A 16965-nucleotide genomic window follows, 5' to 3' on the forward strand; every position below is an offset into this window, starting at 1 on the left:
TGGATGTGAGTCCCTAAAGTGGGGCAGGCCTCCCATTTCTCTAGACTCCCCACCCGCCTCCAGCCTGCCCACTTCACAGGTTTATTTCCCTTACCCACCTGGGCCCTGCAGACAACTGAGATTGTCCTGCATCAGCCAGGTGTCTGACAAGGAGGACGTGTAGTAGAAGCGTCTGGGAGAGTCATCAACTTCCCCTCACCCCCAGCCCTACCCCTGCTTAGGAAAAGTGCTTGTGTAAAAAGGACCCCACAGCGTGCTGGGCTAGCAGCCTGTGAGCAGCACCTTCACATTCATTCACAGAGATACATAAATACAAATGCACGTTTATTATGCAGAGTCTGTCCGTGGAAAGATGTATCGGAAACCAGGTGACCGTGGGGAAGGCCACTGGCTGGTTCGGGTAAGGGTGGATGAGACCTGATTCTCACTGTACAGTCTGCGTACTTTGTGACCTGTGTACCAGCTGTGTGAACGCGCTGTCACCCACTCTCAGAACCTTGAGAATCTGCACGGAGAGCTTTGCCCCGGCTTAGACTTTAGGGTGCAGCTCACGGGTTTCCTTCTCTTTGTCATCTTTCTCAATCCACCCAGTCGAAAGAAACCACTTTCTTCTCTGTGCCCTCGATCCACTTCTGTTAGATTTCCTTTACAGGAATACTGTAGCTTGACTCGCTGAAAGGTGAGTGCTTGGGGTTGGGGCAGGATGTTATTCATTTCTGTAAATCTAGTAACTTATAGTTGCACTGTCTGCTGAACTGAATCCTCTACCCCGTCCCACCCCTCTCCCCAGTCTGTGGCCACCACTGATGCTTGTCTCACCTAATTTACCTGTAGAAAGATGAACAGATGAGAGGTCTTTCTAGGATTTTTTTCTCCCCCATGGCATCTCTCATCCCCTGGGCACGTAGCGCTGCTCACAGAACATTCTGTGGTAATGGAAATGTTCTCTACCTGCATGTCCGACACTCTAGCTGCTAACCACATGCAGATACTGAGCATTTGAAATGAGGATGGTGATGATGAGGAACTGAATTTTTAATTTTATTCAAGTGAAATTAATTTAAATTAAAATTGCCACATCTCGATAACAGCTACCATGTTGGACAGCTCAATTCTAGAGCTTTCTTCCTCTAGGCACAACATTACCAGCTGAACAATATAACCCTTTGCACATTTAATTTTTAAACAATTAAACTGAAAGCAAGGCCAACAACTTACTTATTTTCAAAGTAAAAATTCAGTTTATTCATCTGTTTATGACACAGTACACAAGAGGCAAAGTGTTTCACATCATAGACGTCACTTCCAACTCCTTGGAATGTTCACTTCTTTGGCTAAAAGGAGAGGCTAGACAAGAAGGCCAGGCAATGCTCAGGCTACTAAGATAAGGCAGGGGGCAATGCTAACATCCTCCTCACGGGGACGGCCACGGGGGCTGTTAGTCGCAAGCTGGTTTTCTAGACCTGTTAGCTGGAAGCGTAGCGAGCACCGTTTCCGGATGCTCGTGCTGGGTCGGGCTTCAGTCATCGCCACCACACAGGTACAGGAGCGCTTTCTGGTAGTCGCCCTTAGTGTCTTGCTACAAATGGCCCAGGAGAAAAAAGAAATGCAGTGTCAGAGAAAAGACCAAACCCACAAAAACACAGAAGCAGCCTCAGTGTACAGTAGAGCCTCTCCCACAACAAAGATGGACTCTGCAGGGCCTGCCCACACCCAAACCATCGCCAGCGACCCTCCGGGAGTGTGGTCGGGGCAGTGGATGGGGAAGACTTTCAAGTCCCCTTACGACTGCAGGGTGGAGAGAATGCAAAGCGCTGAGGCTTTGCACGCGTAAGTGGCCAGAGCTGCTCTTACTGCAGCGAGGTCCTGCAAGCGCCTCCGCTTTCCTCCCCACCCTCCCTGCTCCAAGGGGATGGGGTGCCCTCCTGCCTTACTCTGCTTTTCCCAGATTCTTATGGTGAGGTGAGGAGACAATTGCTAAGAGTCCAACTGGTCCCCCAACTTTAAACATGTGCCCTCATAAACCTGCGGATACCAAATCCACCTCTAAACTCATCCCTGGCAACCACGGACATGCCCTTGGAAATTTCAGGATCTTTTTGCAAGGGGAATTGCAAAGCCTGTCTGAAACACACACAGTGGTACCACTGTGAACACCATCACTCCTCCCATGCAAATGTTCCATCACTCCAAAATGGACAGAGGCTAAACCGACTGGAGAGATGGGAGTTCTGAGAACTGAAGTTGTCAGGGCTATCACAGAATTTTCAACACATAGAAATAGAGTAAAATATCTTCCAGGTCTCCTCAGGATGTCAGCAAATCTTGCAGGATCATCATCATAAACACCAATTATTAATATTAATATCACTGCAGAGTAACAGGTGTGGAAAATATAAAATATTTGCCTGATTCTATGGGAGTCCAGGACAAACGGTAAATGGTGCTTTCAAAATACATCCCCAATATTCGACGACCAGCATTTCTTCCCCAGAGAATGACAGAACAGAAAATCACCATTCTGCCATTATTTTGCCGGGCCACCTGCCCAGGGTCCCCCGGGCTCTGGACGGCAGGGCGACCTGCCAGGCCTTACCTGAATGTAAGAGTACAGGGACTTGCCGTACTTTCTCTTGAACTCAGACCTGATTTTCAACATGTCCACTTCGCTGCGGGAGACCATGATTCTAATCAGGACCTTGTCGCGAGTCCCCTTACCCTGAAAGTCAAGTGGATGCTCCAAGTTAAATTCACTGAGAAGGCTGTCATTAAAAAAGAGTCTACAGGCTGAGCATCCCTAATTCGAAAATCTGAAATCCGAAATGCTGCAAAATCCAGAGCTTTTTGAGCACCAACATGCCACTACAAGTGGAAAATTCCACACGTAGTACTTAACACTTTGTTTCATTAACAAAATTATTTAAAATATTGTATCAAAGTACCTTTAGGCTATGTGTCTAAGGTGTATATGAAACATAAATGAATTTAGTGTTTATACTTGGGTCTCATCCCCAAAATATCTCATTATGTATACGCAAATATTCCAAAATCCAAAAAAATCCAAAAGCTGAAATACTTCTGGTCCCAAGCATTTCAGATAAGGGCTACTCAGCCTATAGTAAGATTTTTTTGCATATGGAACTGATCTGAATTCTTGATGCTGCAAACACAACAGTGAAATTATTTCCTTAAGAAAAATGAGCATCTTGGAATTCCAAACACACCAGGATTTAGTCAGCACAAATTCCCACTCTGTATATTCAATACACGTGTCCTAAATGCCTACTACTGCGAGGCTCGGTTCGAGAGGTCAGTGAGTTTACATATGTAACAAAAGGTTCCTGACACTCCGGGCTTAGAGAGGACACGCCAATGCGCTTTTATCCAATGCGCTTTTTTTTTCTGAGTGTTACGAGCAGTAAGGATGACTGAGTTCTCTGCCAGAGACTCAGACCAGAGGCATCAAGGGATCATATCCAATACAGAACCCAAGGAGAGGTGGGAGAGAGGCTGCACAGACAACGGAGATGCATCTGGAAGAAACGGCAATAGCCTAGAAAACACAAGGCACATCTGAGGCGTGGAAAATGGGAGGGGTCTGTGGGAAGAGATGGTTCCTTTAAGGGAGAGTTGCAGGGCTGGCCTTGGAGTGTGACAGACAGGTTCAAATCTGGCCTATGTAACCTCAAGCAAGCTGAGGCTTCCTGAGCTCCAGTCTCTTTATCTGTAAAGATAATCACAGAAGCCTCAGAGGTTGCTTTGCAAGGTTGCTTTTTAAGGTAAAACAGTAGCATGTGTCTATTGCATAGTGGGTGCTTAATGATCTCTCCCTTCCTCACTTGTCTTTGCTTTAGGGGAAACAGGAGGAAACCACTGAAAAGCCAGAGCAGGGATGAGGCACCACGACCATCTCGCATTTTCTCTCTCCCACGGCACTTTATTTTCTGCTCGCACGCAAACACATCTTTACGCAGCTGAGAGAGAAGATGGATTCTGGTTTTCTCATCAAATACAACCACAGCTGACTACTGTGTTCCTGCGTGCAGACAGAGGGATCCCCTTCTCCATCCACTAGTCAAGGAGACTTGGTTTGGGGCACAAAAGAAGAAAAGCTTAAACCCCAAAGCCTAGTGTGGAAACGTGGGCGTCTCAGCCAGCCGCCCTTACCTTCATGGAGTCGTACAGCCGGTCAGCAAAATACAGAGGCTTGTTCTGGATGCACTGGACTGCGGAGAGAAGGCAGAGTCAGGGCTACAGCCACGTGTCTCTCCTCCACTGGTGGAATGGGACACGCTGATCCCAGGCCACAAACCAGAAATGACCCTGACATGACAGAAATGGGCTGCAAGACAGGACAGGCTAAGGGAAATCCGGGAACCCTCTGAAATACTAAGCTCCGCTATGGGCTGGTGGCTGAGGGCTGCAGAAACCCACGTGCGTGTGGGTTTCCCCAACACAGTCCTCTCTTCTCCTGCCGTCCTGGTGCTCCCTGGCGACAGTCTGTTCTACCAGTTTAGGCGCTTCTTCACTATTACATCCTTAAATGTGTACAGCTAAGATGCCTCAGCACTGTCCACCAAAAGCTGATGTCCACCAGGGGCGGGGGCCACAGTCACTCACCCAAGTTCAGGAAAGCATTCTCCAGGTCCCCTTTGACCTCCTTCCTGATGCTCTCCAACATGTCATAAGGGCTGTAGCTCTTGTACCTATCAAATACTAAGGAAAAGCAACACATCGTTATCAGATCAGAGCCACCAGTCAAAGCTGTCAATGGTCACCCACACAGTTATGCACCAGGATTAAAAAAACACCGAGGACGGCTGGGCGCGGTGGCTCACGCCTGTAATTCTAGCTCTCTGGGAGGCCGAGGCGGGCGGATTGTTTGAGCTCAGGAGTTCGAAACCAGCCTGAGCAAGAGCGAGACCCCATCTCTACTAAAATTAGAAAGACATTAATTGGACAACTAAAAATATATAGAAAAAATTAGCCAGGCATGGTGGCGCATGCCTGTAGTCCCAGCTACTCAGGAGGCTGAGGCAGGAGGATCGCTTGAGCCCAGGAGTTTGAGGTTGCTGTGAGCTAGGCTGATGCCACGGCACTCACTCTAGCCCGGGCAAAAGAGTGAGACTCTGTCTCAAAAAAAAAAAAAAAACACCGAGGATGAACATAGCATCCTAGAGGGTTGCCACGGTGACTAGAGCCAACATTACACCAGTTTGTCCTGGAACAGCTGCACCACTGCACGTGTCCTGAATGGCATTGCCCAGGCCAAACATTTTGACCATCTCCAACTTCCCTGAGTGGAACCCATTCCATCTGAAAGCCACAAGAAACGGTACGTGGCACCCAGTAAAGTCAACAAATATGGCAAGATAAAATGCTCATCAGACAAGAAGGGGCAGCAAGCTAAAGCACCAAACATGGAAACTACCTGGGGGAGCCAAGGATCCAGAACGGGAGAGGAGGGGGAGTGGACTCGGTGAGGGAAATGGGTGGGCCCATGAGAGTGCCAAATGGAAGTGAACCTTGTTCTGGCAGCCCCAGCCCCAGCGCAGACACCCGCCTGGCCGCCTGAGAGCACCTAGGCACTAAGACCCCCTCGGCACAGTGCCCACCTTTCTGGAGGTGGCATACACTCCGCTCGGTCATGATGCTGATCCACTTGGGAACGTCGGTTCCTTTCCTCTTTACTCCAGCGTCATAGAGATCCTACGAGTACAACCAACCAGGGGAAGTTAACTACACGATCCAGAGCAAGGGCATAAAAAATGTCATGCAAAATACCCAAAACACTGTACACGTTCAAAACGCCAAATGAGAAAGGATGACTGCACTGCAGACGTGGGCAAAAATGTGCTGTTTAGGTCAAAAGTCTTGATCACAAGCAGTCTTCCTGAGGCACAAACAGATAGAATATGAGACTGCAGATTGTTCATGAGGTCGGTGCCATACGATCTCCTTCCTCGAACACAAACGGAAGGACCAAGAGCTTCTGTTCATATGAAAGACATCAAATGTTCAGGAAACAACCGAGCTACAAAAGGAGCTGGTCCAATCTCACTTTCAGTTTCTGGAAAATTTAGGGGCTACAAGTAATGGTCACAATGGCAGGAAGGGCCAGAGGAAGAAAGGGTGATGCAAAAGCAGATAGCCGTTCAGGGATCGTCCACCATCTGGGAGCTGCAAATCCCAACTTCTATTATTTTATTTAAAACCCTCCTCTACCACCTGCTAAAAGTGCTTTGTGGAATATGTTGAATTTTAAAACTAAAAATGAATTTAAATGAATTTTTCTCTGCAGCTGTTATGACATGCCCTGAGATAACTGAGTAAGGGACATCGTCCATAGCAGTCTGAATGAGCCTAACAAACAGTTCTCAGAGATTATGGAACTACAACCAGCAAACGCACTATTCAGTTGGAAAAGAAGGGCCTCTGCTGCCCTCCCCTCTCCCCACCAGGGGGGAGACTGAGCCTTCCTGTCCCTCGCTGTGCTGTCACCATCTTCCTCTGCCTCCCCACGTGCTTGCTCCGTGGAAGTGCATGCACACGAGTGTGCACAGCCAACTCACACCCTGCACAGACTGGTACTTCCATGCAAGCAAAGCCTGAATGAGCATACACAAGCCAGGTATTGATCCTGTACTTAACACACGCATGATAAGGGAATATCTTTTAATAAATACTGCTGTCAGACTGTGGCGGGCCTAAAATACGGCCACATATTCTTTGATATTCCTCCCGTCCAAAGGTGAAGCCCAATTCCTCTCCCACTGATTATGAGCTAGACTCGGTGACTCACTTCTAATGAAAAGACTATGACAGAAGTGACAATGTGTGACTCCTGGGATTAGGTCATAAGAGGCACTGCGGTTTCCTCCTTGCTCTCTCTGTTGGATCACTAGCTCTAGGGAAAGCCAGCCGCCATGTTGTGAGGACACTCGAGCAACCCCGCAGAGAAGCCTCCATGGAGCGATTCCAAGGTGTCCTGCCAACAGTTGTGTGGGTGGCTGTGCCACCTGGCAGTAGATCCCCTGACCCCCTCAAGCCCTCAGGTGCCTGCAGCCCTGGCCAACATTTTGTCAGCAACCTCACAAGAGCCTCTGAGCCAGAACCGTCCAGCTAAGCCACTCCTCAATTCCTGACCCACAGAAAGTGAGAGATAATAAATGTCTGTTGTTTTAAGCCATAGTTTGGGGTGATCTGTTACACAGGAATAGATTACTGCACAGACTCTCCAGAGACTTACCAGAAAACAGAAGCCCAAAGCAAAAAGCTCAGCACTTACCCGGGCATCTTGGTCAATCAGTTCATAATCAATGACTGAGCCATCCTCTGCTCTTCTACCCTGCAGAAAAAAAATTAAGGACATCAAATCTATTTCTTTGCATATTTTAAATGGAAAACATTTTCTCTCCAACTTATGTAAGCCATTACTTAATTTCCTGAACAAACAGCCATTTAAAATTTTTCTTCACTTTGAGGTCTAGATAAGACCAGGAAATGGTAAAATAGTTGAGGCAGGGCGGGGGGTGCTGTCCCTTGCCATCATCGACCCCTCTGTACCCAGTCCTGGGCTAAGCACCTTGAAGAATTTCCTTCCTGTCCCCCCAGAAAGCTAATGAGACTTAGTTCCTTTCCTCAGAGAGGCTACAAGCCAGATGGAGAAATAAGCATAGAACAAATGGAAAAACACCATGATAATCTGCAGCACTAAGACGTGAAGTGCAAATGAAGGGAGAACTCAGAGAGTGGAGTCGGCGGAGTGTGTGGACACCAGGGCAGGGCCTGAGCTGAACCTTGACCAGTGAGTCAGCCGTGGCCAGTGGAGAGGAGGGCAAGCGCGCCGTCCTGCACAAGCCGGACAGCACAGGCAGAGCACGGGTTCGTGAGGTGCTGCCCCGCCAAGGCAGAGCTGAGCAGGAGAATCCTAGCAAAGAAGATGAAGGGAGGGAGGGCCAGGGCTCAGAGAACCTTAAAGGCATTTGAGAGTCTGGACTTGATGTAGCAGAAATGGGTTTTGAACAGGGGAGTAAAATAGTGAAAGTGTATTTCTGAAAGGTCCATGGTGCTACCACCCGGGGCAGGTGGGAGAGCAAGAGGGCAGAGCGAGGGAGCTGCGGCAGTGGTGGCAGTGTGAGTGCACGGGACGCTGCACACTGTCCGTCACGCGTCACCACGGTCCTCTGAGAAAATAATTGCTCTTCCCTCCCCTGGCAAGTAGGCATTACGTTGCACACCGGCCAGAACTTGGACTCACAGGGGAGATGCCTTTCCTCCATGTTCCTGTGCTAACATTAGCAACTGGCTCTGCAAAGACCCGCCCCCCTGCAGAAAAAGGGCTCCATGGGCAAGTTGAGAGCAGGAGAAGTGAACGAGAGGGTCACTTCCCACTGGGTCCTGTGCAGCCACCCACAGAGGCAAAGCAACCTTCCCTAAGTCATGCGGTCAGGGCTGGCACATGAATCCAGGCCAGGACTTGAGAGCCGCCTAGTCCTCCTCTGGCCCCCAAAGTCCACTTGTCCATGCGGTTTTGCAGGATAAGAAATCCTATTATACAAAACTGACAACTCTGCGGTGGCAGTGCAAACCCTCTGTCAAAAATGCAGCTGAATTTCTGATGCAAGCAGAGGATTTAGTTAATTCACTCCCAAGTATAAAATGAGGTATGTCAGCGGTCCCCAACCTTTTTGGCGCCAGGGACTGGTTTCATGGAAGATAATTTTTCCATGGACGGGGGAGGAGGGGAATGGTTTCGGGATGATTCAAGCACATCACACTTATTGTACACTTTATTTCTGTTATTATTACATTGGCACTTGCCACTCGCTGATAGGGTTTTGATACAAGTCTGCAAGCAATTCATTTACTATGGTCTCTGTGCAGTCAAATCTCTCTGCTCATGATAATCAGTATTTGCTGCCACTCCCCCAGTGCATCAGCTCCACCTCAGATCATCAGGAATTAGATTCTCATAAGGAGTGTGCAACCTAGATCCCTTGCATGTGTAGTTTACAGTAGAGTTTGCACTCCTCTGAGAATCTAATGCCACCGCTGATCTGACAGGAGGTGGAGCTCAGGCGGTGATGCCAGCGATGGGGAGCGGCTGTAAACACAGATGAAGCTTCACTTGCCCACCCCTCACCCCCTGCTGTGCAGCCCAGTTCCGAACAGGCCACAGACTGGTACTGGTCCATGGCCCAGGGGTTGGGGACTGCAGATATACGTGACTTGCTTGGGAGGAAGCAAGGGTAAAGAAATAAACCAGGAAACCAACCTTGGCAAGGGCAACCATCAGCTTGCGGAAGTCTCCAGATGTGTCGGAAATAATGTCCTTCTCCAGATCGGTCTTGTACACTTGGAAAATAACACATCCAGTTTTATGCTTCCTGCCCATGCAGCCAGCCACCCACCACCCCAATTAGCCCTTCCCCACCAAGACTCTGAAAAGCAGAACAGCTGTGTCAGCTGGACATGTCCATGCTCCTTAACCCCACACTGAGGGCAGATTCTCCAGAATGGTTTTTACCCCCATATCAGAGCCAGAGTGATCATCAGTGACAAGAGACAGACAGGGTTAGATCCAATCAGGGATCTTCAGGTTCACCTTTGATCAGTGACCTCTTTTGTAGTTAAAATAACTACTTCCCAACCTTCTTGACTATAAATATTCATTTTGAACATCAAAAAATTTGGAGGGCTACACACACACACACACACACACACACACACACACAAATGTGCTTTATTATCCATTGATTGAGAAAATGCACAATGGCAAAAACTAGTAAGAATTAAATAATACTTTTAAATGAATTTGTATTTCAGTATTCAAAATAGCATCTATATTGAAATGCAGTAGCTACAGATGAATTATACTGTTCCCAAAACAAAGAAAAGATAAATGGGTGAGGTGATGGATATCCCCATTACCCGAACTCGATCATTACACATTGTATGCATGCACCAAAATATACATATCCCCAAAATATGTACAACTATGATGTGTATCAATTTTTAAAAAAGGAAAAATGCAGTAGCAATGTAAGTTGCATTATTTTTCCTACCCACAGCCTCCTATACTGCTTAGTGTACAAGGCCCACAGGGGTCTCTGGCATTCACTCTTCAATCGTCCACAGTCCAGAACTGGGAATCTCTTTCGGAGAGACTGAACAGCACCCAATAAATGGAATCCCGGTATAATACTTTCTACTTCTCCTCATCAGATTTTTTAAAAATAAATTTTGTTTTCTCTCTTGGCCTCCTGTCTAGCCTTTTGCAGAAGTTCTAATGGAATGTGATACTCAAAACACAGGCCAGAAGGAGGAGACAGAGAGAGACCTTGACCATGGCCAACCGCGCCTGAATGGTCGAGGTGGCAGGCACTTCTGCATACCTACAATCCGGGCATCCTCTCCTGAACACAAAATCATGCAACCACAATGGAGTCACAGAATTGGCTGAGAGAAAGGATCACAGAAATAGGGGTACTCACTTTCCTTGTAGACTCTGTTAATTTCCTGCAGCTCCTGGTTGGTCCTGGAGCAGATGATCTCAATGAGGGAGTCCTCATCGGTTCCCAGCCCCTGTGAACCAGGAAGAAGGAACGTCAGCAGGGAACGGCTTCCCCACCACTAGCCCACTTCTCTGATCGCCATCAAGTAAACTGCAAACAGGGACTGGGTGGGTGCCTTAGCATTCTCCTTTCCCCATCCTCCCTGAAGAATCTGCACTACATTCCTCAGCATAAAGTAATGGTATTTTCTATTCCTTTAAAAAATGCTTCCCCAGAGCACAAGCTGTTATAAAAGTGGCATGTTGGAGTTCAACTATGTTATTAATAAAAAAAAAAAAAAAAGAGTGACCAGGAAGAGGCAGCAATGCAATATGCCACAATGTTGAAAGTGGTTGCCTTTTAGTGATGGGTTTATAAAAAGTAACTTTTTCTTCTTCCTATTGTTCTTTATTTTTCATTTTCTGTAACAACCACCCACTATTTTAATAGATGAGAATGTTCTTCATTAAACAATTCTTCTCACTAATTTAAAATAAGGGAATATAGAAAGTGTATGTTGTCAACTGCAGCCAGCATCATTAGAGTAAGTCTTTTTACTAGGGAAAGGTATAGTTAAGATAAAATTTTTAGCTTCACCTCTTTGAAATGTAAAATTGGGTTAATGTTAAAAATTTCATTCTTCTACTTCCACTTTTGCTTGATTATTATGCACACTTCAGGCATTTTAGGGAAGCAAAAGGAAATAATGAAGTGCCAAATAAACCTAGATACCAACACTTTATTAAGGAATAAGAATTTGATGGGTGATGTATTCAAATTTAATATATACACTTTTGAGCGTGCCAGATAGCTTGAAAGGACTCAATGAAACATGTATTTCAAAGCTGGCTTCATGATCAAAGTCAAGATTTAATAATCAGGATTCTTCAATACTTGTCTTTCTGAATATGGAAATATCACTTTGAACTAAGTAGAATTACAACTGTTTAAAATGTAAATCAATTATAAGGTGTTAATACAATAAGAAACTTACTTATCCACATGAAAAGTGTGTTAGCTATTAATTAAACTTATTAGATTTTATACGCTCCTGAAAAAGTAGTCTGTGTAATATAAGCTAAGCCTCAGGTTAATGGTTAATTTTGAATTTTATTCTTAATCTAATCTTTGAGCCAATGGCTGTTCTACCACAGTTTTTAATCACGATTTGTAGAGGTTTCAGCAAAGCCCCAAATTCTTCCCTTGTTAGCAAAAGGTCCACACAGCATTCTATACAAATGTTATAAAATGACTACTGAGCATCTTTGAATATTTTAGGGAGGGGCAGTTTTTCAATCTCAAAGATGATAGAAATACAGTCTAAAAATAACTCATGCATTGGAAGAAATACTATACCCTGACATTGTAGAAATGCAAGACAGGCAGAATAATGTAAGATTTGTTTCCTTCCATCACTGATATACCAGTGGTAATATCTGAGAATTCTAATAGTGTTTTTACATCTACATTCAAAGGTGACCTTGGCAATTTCCAACACTTGGCCCAAGCTTTCCACAGACTGTCCACAATTCCTGTCACACGGGCAACTTCTACTGGAACATATGGCAGATACTGCCACTGGTATTGCCAGAAGTCAAAACAGATTTTTTTTTAAAAAAGCATAGTTCAGTTAATGTCACTTCAAGCTTTATGGATTTCAGAAGGGTACTCAACTGTAATAGCTAATGGAAGAGCTGGCATAAGGTCAAAGATTTAGCAGTTAAAGCACCTTTCATTGGGCCCAATTACATAGATTACAACAGTGCCTGACAGCTCAAACAAAGTCTGTTTCAAGTCACTGATACCTAGTAACAGATACTAGGAAAACCATACAAATCACGTCTAAATGGATTCTTGACGAAAATAAGATAAACCGATCGAAAGTGTTGACGGTCAGAAGAAACCCAGGAGAAGCCAGACCATACATGCCTCCAAAGGTCCAAAGACTCAGTTTTCAGGAGTGCTATCTTTACCAAACAGGATCATTAAATGTCGTTGACATTTCATCATTCTTAATTATACCTTCCCTGCAGTACAGTTCACACAGGAAACTCAGCGCAAGTCTGCTCAAATGAACCGAGCACAGCTTGAGCTAAGCGGAAGAACTGAAGGAAGAGAGAGACTTAACAAAATCTTTCAGCAGCTCTGAACTATCAAGTTCAGTCCCCGGAAATGGCCGGTGTGTGAGGCAGTCTCACTCCCGACGTGCTCTCTGGGGAAAGGATGATAACTGAACCGTGACATTAGCTCTGGTGACAGGCTTACAGCTCCGTCTGTTCATAATTCAGGAACAGTGGCGTCACAGAAAACACACTCGGACTTAGAACAAAAAATCAGAAATATGGCTTCCCCCAACTGCGCAGAGGCTTTACCCAGTTTTATCAGCAGAGGGCAGTATCAGACTATTCAAAGTGCCGCAGGCGCCCACTATGAAAAGAATTCACACCCTCTGCTCTAACATACATTTATGTGTACGCATCTAGCATGTGTATTAAAAACTTGGTGTTTTAGATAGGTACGAAATTCAAAGGGTTTCCAACCTGGAATTTTTACTATCTAATTGAACCTAAAATTTCATGTTCAAAATAACTTTGCAAAAGAAAAACATAAAAGATCAAATGTGCTACAAGACTTTGAACTAAACTCAGCTACCCTTCCTAATCGGAAATCACCCCTTGTGTGCACTATGATGTTCTAATTTTGCACGAATTTGAAGCACACTGTGGGACTGACAGGCAGATCAGAGGAAGAAACACCCACGAGAATATGGGCAGAATTTGCAAGCTTCACTTAACAAAAGCTGTGAGTTTTTCTTTTGCCTTAATACCACAACATATCTTTTTTAAGGAGGAAGTGTAATCAAGGAAGTAGTTTTCCCAAATGGTATTCCAATTGCCCAGGTGCCGAGTAGCAGCAGCTGGTAACTGACTTCTCAGCACCATGAAATTTCTTTACAGTCTTAAAACAAGTAATTGAAATATTTTTGGTACAAATCCTAAGACTTATAGCTTCAGTTCATTAAAAAATATGGTTACAAATGAGAATTCAACAAAACTGAAAATCACCTAATTAACATTTAGAATGCTGGGATTCACAAATGTTAATAGCAGATTTGACAGAGATGACATCTCACACGCATTTACCTTCATGGAGGCTTTTAGCTCGGAAGCATCATATTGAGCAGGTGTCTTCAGTAGGCCCAAAATCACCGTCTCCAGGTGGCCAGATAAGGCTGACTTCAGCGCTGATGCAAGTTCCTTCAGAAAAACAGGCAATCATACGGAAAACTTGGTCAGTAACAAATACTCACTTTAGAACTGGTGAGTAAAACAAAAGTAAGAGAGATGTGTTTGTAAAGCAGATCATGAGTCTTTGACCACTCTGGAGTCTCGGGTCAAACTCCCTCAATTGCGTCCCCTTCAACAGACCCAGATGCTAGAAACATACAGATTGTGCTTTGCTTTACCAAAATCCCTTAAAATCCAAGGCGATTTGGCCTTCTCCCCCAATCATTAGAAGGAAACTGGAGTAGTACGCAATTCCTCAAAAAGGGCGTGTGTGTAGGCGCTTCACAATGCACTTGAAAACGGTACCACCTGGTGCAAGCCGGAGCACCTTCCCAGGTCAAGGCCCCCGCTGAGAGGGGGGTACAGAGCCTCCTAGGAAGCAGTCCTCACGGTCTGCTGCTATCCTGCAAAAGGTGTGTTTGTGCAGCTGCTCCACATCTTCGAGGAGCCAAAGTCACCAGAAGGAACCAGAGGCCCCAACATAGCTGGAAGTCGGGTCATGAAGTTCTCCTATGCAAATACTTCATCTAATACTGAGAAAACATCTAGTATTTGTCTACACCCAATTGGGATGGCGTTAATGGAGTTGATAGGAAACTAAAGCCCCCTAGTGACCCCCTTGAATTCCTGGCTGCACATAATTTCTTAGGGGTTCCATTGTCACCGTGAACACAAGATTTTAAGTCAGAGGTCTGAGTCAGCACCTATGTATGTAGACAGATAACCCAATTCGATGTGGCTTTTGACATACTTCCTCAGGATTAAACTTCCTATAAGTCATGGGTGATGGCTGAACTCTTCTGTTTTAATAATTTTCTTCTTTCTTTTCACTCTTCCCCTTCTCTTCTCTCCCTTCTTTATTTCTCTCCTGCCTTGTAATAACACCCACGGCATCTACAATGTTTAGCCCCTAGAGGTTCTTGGCAGGCTATAAGAGGTGATTTGCAGCCTGCTTCAGAGACAATCATCTCGAATCATTCATTGATGTCAAGAATGTTAGGACTGACATGGATCTTAGAAATCATCTGGCCCAAGCCTTTCCCCACCTATTTTCTCCTGCTTCCCGTTGTCCTAGGTACACACAGCACTTAGGAGAGGATTTTAAAAGCAACAGCTCCCAATTACGACACTGATTTTCCAATTTGGAACTTTGAGGTTAGGTCACTCCAAACTTAGCCTGCCCCTGACGCTCCCCTCTACCCATTCTCTGTTCAAACCTCAAATAGCGTTCGGGCACCTACTGAATTCCTCCACTTCTATTCTAAACTCCTTATGGGCGTTCAACTTCCTGTTTCTTATAATGTCCAGCACAGAGCTTTGCACTTAACGAAAGTACCAGCAGTGTTTGATAAATAAAACATAACTATTCCCTCCATGGAGAAACCTGGCATCTGGCATCTGCTGCAACATGAAAGAAACATAAAATCCCACGTTTCTCCCAGCTTCCCTCCGCTTCTGCCAGCTGTGCCCAGCTCTCGATGCTCATCACCCGGGCAACCTCTGTCCACGTCCTAAAGTACTCTGTGACACAGGTCTTTCTCCTTTGTTTTACAAACAACTCATTTGAAACCATAAGGTTCTGCTTCTCGGATTTCCTTCTGAAACAATCTCAAATAATTTATGTGTCTTTTTGCAAAAGATGACAGCTCCCCTTGGCCCAAGGTTGACAGTCAAGAATGAGCAGGATGGGCCAGGCGCGGTGGCTCACGCCTGTAATCCTAGCTCTCTGGGAGGCCGAGGCAGGAGGATTGCCTGAGCCCAGGAATTCGAGACCAGCCTGAGCAAGAGCGAGACCCCATCTCTGCCATAAATAGAAAGAAATTAGCCAAACAACTAAAAATAGAAAAAATTAGCCGGGCATGGTGGCGCATGCCTGTAGTCCCAGCTACTCGGGAGACTGAGGCAGGAGTGCTTGAGCCCAGGAGTTTGAGGTTGCTGTGAGCTAGGATGACGCCACGACACTCTAGCCCAGGCAACACAGTGAGACTCTGTCTCAAAAAAAAAAAAAAAAAGAATGAGCAGGATGGTGAGCTGCGCCCCGCACTCAGCGAAGCCTGTGAGGTCACTGAACCTCGTCGTGATTCTGGTAATATCTTCCCTCCAAAAGGGTGTCTGAGAGCTTTGTTCTTCATCCGTCCAATTCGAAACCAAGATCCAGGCTTCTCTGTTTCTGTGTGTGCTTGTGTATACACACCCAAGTGTATTCCAAGACCATATTCTGTGAGTGACAGCTGAAAGATCAATTTCTTGCCTACCATTCAAAGAGCTGGGCCTTTTACTCCAATGGGAACTTGGCTCTCCCAGCTCACAAATCCTTTTGGGAAACTGGAGACATAAAACACTTCCCTCTATGCCTTGCTACGGAAGATTAATATAAGTCTACTAGAAAAAGAATTTTAATGCACACGAGATGAAAGAAGCCAGATGCTTTCCTATTTATGTCCTTTTCAACTGTTGTGCAGGGCAGGGGAGAGCACTATAGCAAGGCTTGACCTGCAATTCCCAGGACGCTGCTGGTGACGTCAACCCCAAGGGCAGAACCGTCTCTTCCAGAAAGCTTCCAGCTCACCTCTGCTGTGGCTATGAGTGAAAAGCCGTAAGTCAAACGGGAGCTGCAGGAAGCCACACTTACTGCACCATCCAAGAATAAATCAAAAGCTTTTAATAGCAGGAAGTTAAAAATAAAGCAGCACATCCTTAAAAATAAAATTTCCTAACACTGCGACAAAATAAAGGATGAACAAGTGCCAGTTGTTTCTTAACCACTAGCGGACAAGCAAAGGAAAAAGCACACAAAGTGCTTTTTAAATAGCAGGAGCGTGGCGTGTTGAAGATAGCCTTGTAGACCAAATGTACTACCAACTAAGCCCATTTGTTGCAAAGCTCTTAAGAATTGAAGTATATATTTTAAGAATGAGAGGAGCCTGTTAGGATCAATCCTCAGTGGAGGCTAATGTCCTAAGATTAAATTAGAAACACCTTATCAAGAGCCAGCAGAAGTCATAAAGATGCAGTGAGTTGTTACGTGGAAAGAATTGAGCACAGTGCCTGGCACAAACTAAGCACTCAATTAGTGGCACCTATTGTTGTTTTTGTTATTCCCTATTCCTTTCTAACTTTCT

At 45.5% G+C, this 16965-nt stretch overlaps 1 protein-coding gene across 1 annotated transcript in view; it reads right to left on the reverse strand.

The window, feature by feature from the left end:
* Positions 1–1221: 1221 nt before the first annotated feature.
* ANXA2 (annexin A2) overlaps positions 1222–16965 on the reverse strand; it is a 45438-nt gene continuing 29694 nt past the window's right edge. Inside the window, exons 4-12 of the mRNA XM_012658031.1 lie at positions 13700–13821; positions 10497–10587; positions 9278–9357; positions 7289–7348; positions 5616–5709; positions 4621–4716; positions 4168–4226; positions 2597–2719; positions 1222–1579 (exon numbers count right to left, since the gene is read on the reverse strand). Coding sequence (XP_012513485.1) covers positions 1520–1579; positions 2597–2719; positions 4168–4226; positions 4621–4716; positions 5616–5709; positions 7289–7348; positions 9278–9357; positions 10497–10587; positions 13700–13821 — 785 coding nt within the window. The 3' untranslated portion in view covers positions 1222–1519. The remainder of the gene's footprint in view (positions 1580–2596; positions 2720–4167; positions 4227–4620; positions 4717–5615; positions 5710–7288; positions 7349–9277; positions 9358–10496; positions 10588–13699; positions 13822–16965) is intronic.

Source organism: Propithecus coquereli, unplaced genomic scaffold (assembly GCF_000956105.1).
Source record: "Propithecus coquereli isolate 6110/MARCELLA unplaced genomic scaffold, Pcoq_1.0 Scaffold57, whole genome shotgun sequence".
Lineage (NCBI taxonomy): Eukaryota > Metazoa > Chordata > Mammalia > Primates > Indriidae > Propithecus > Propithecus coquereli.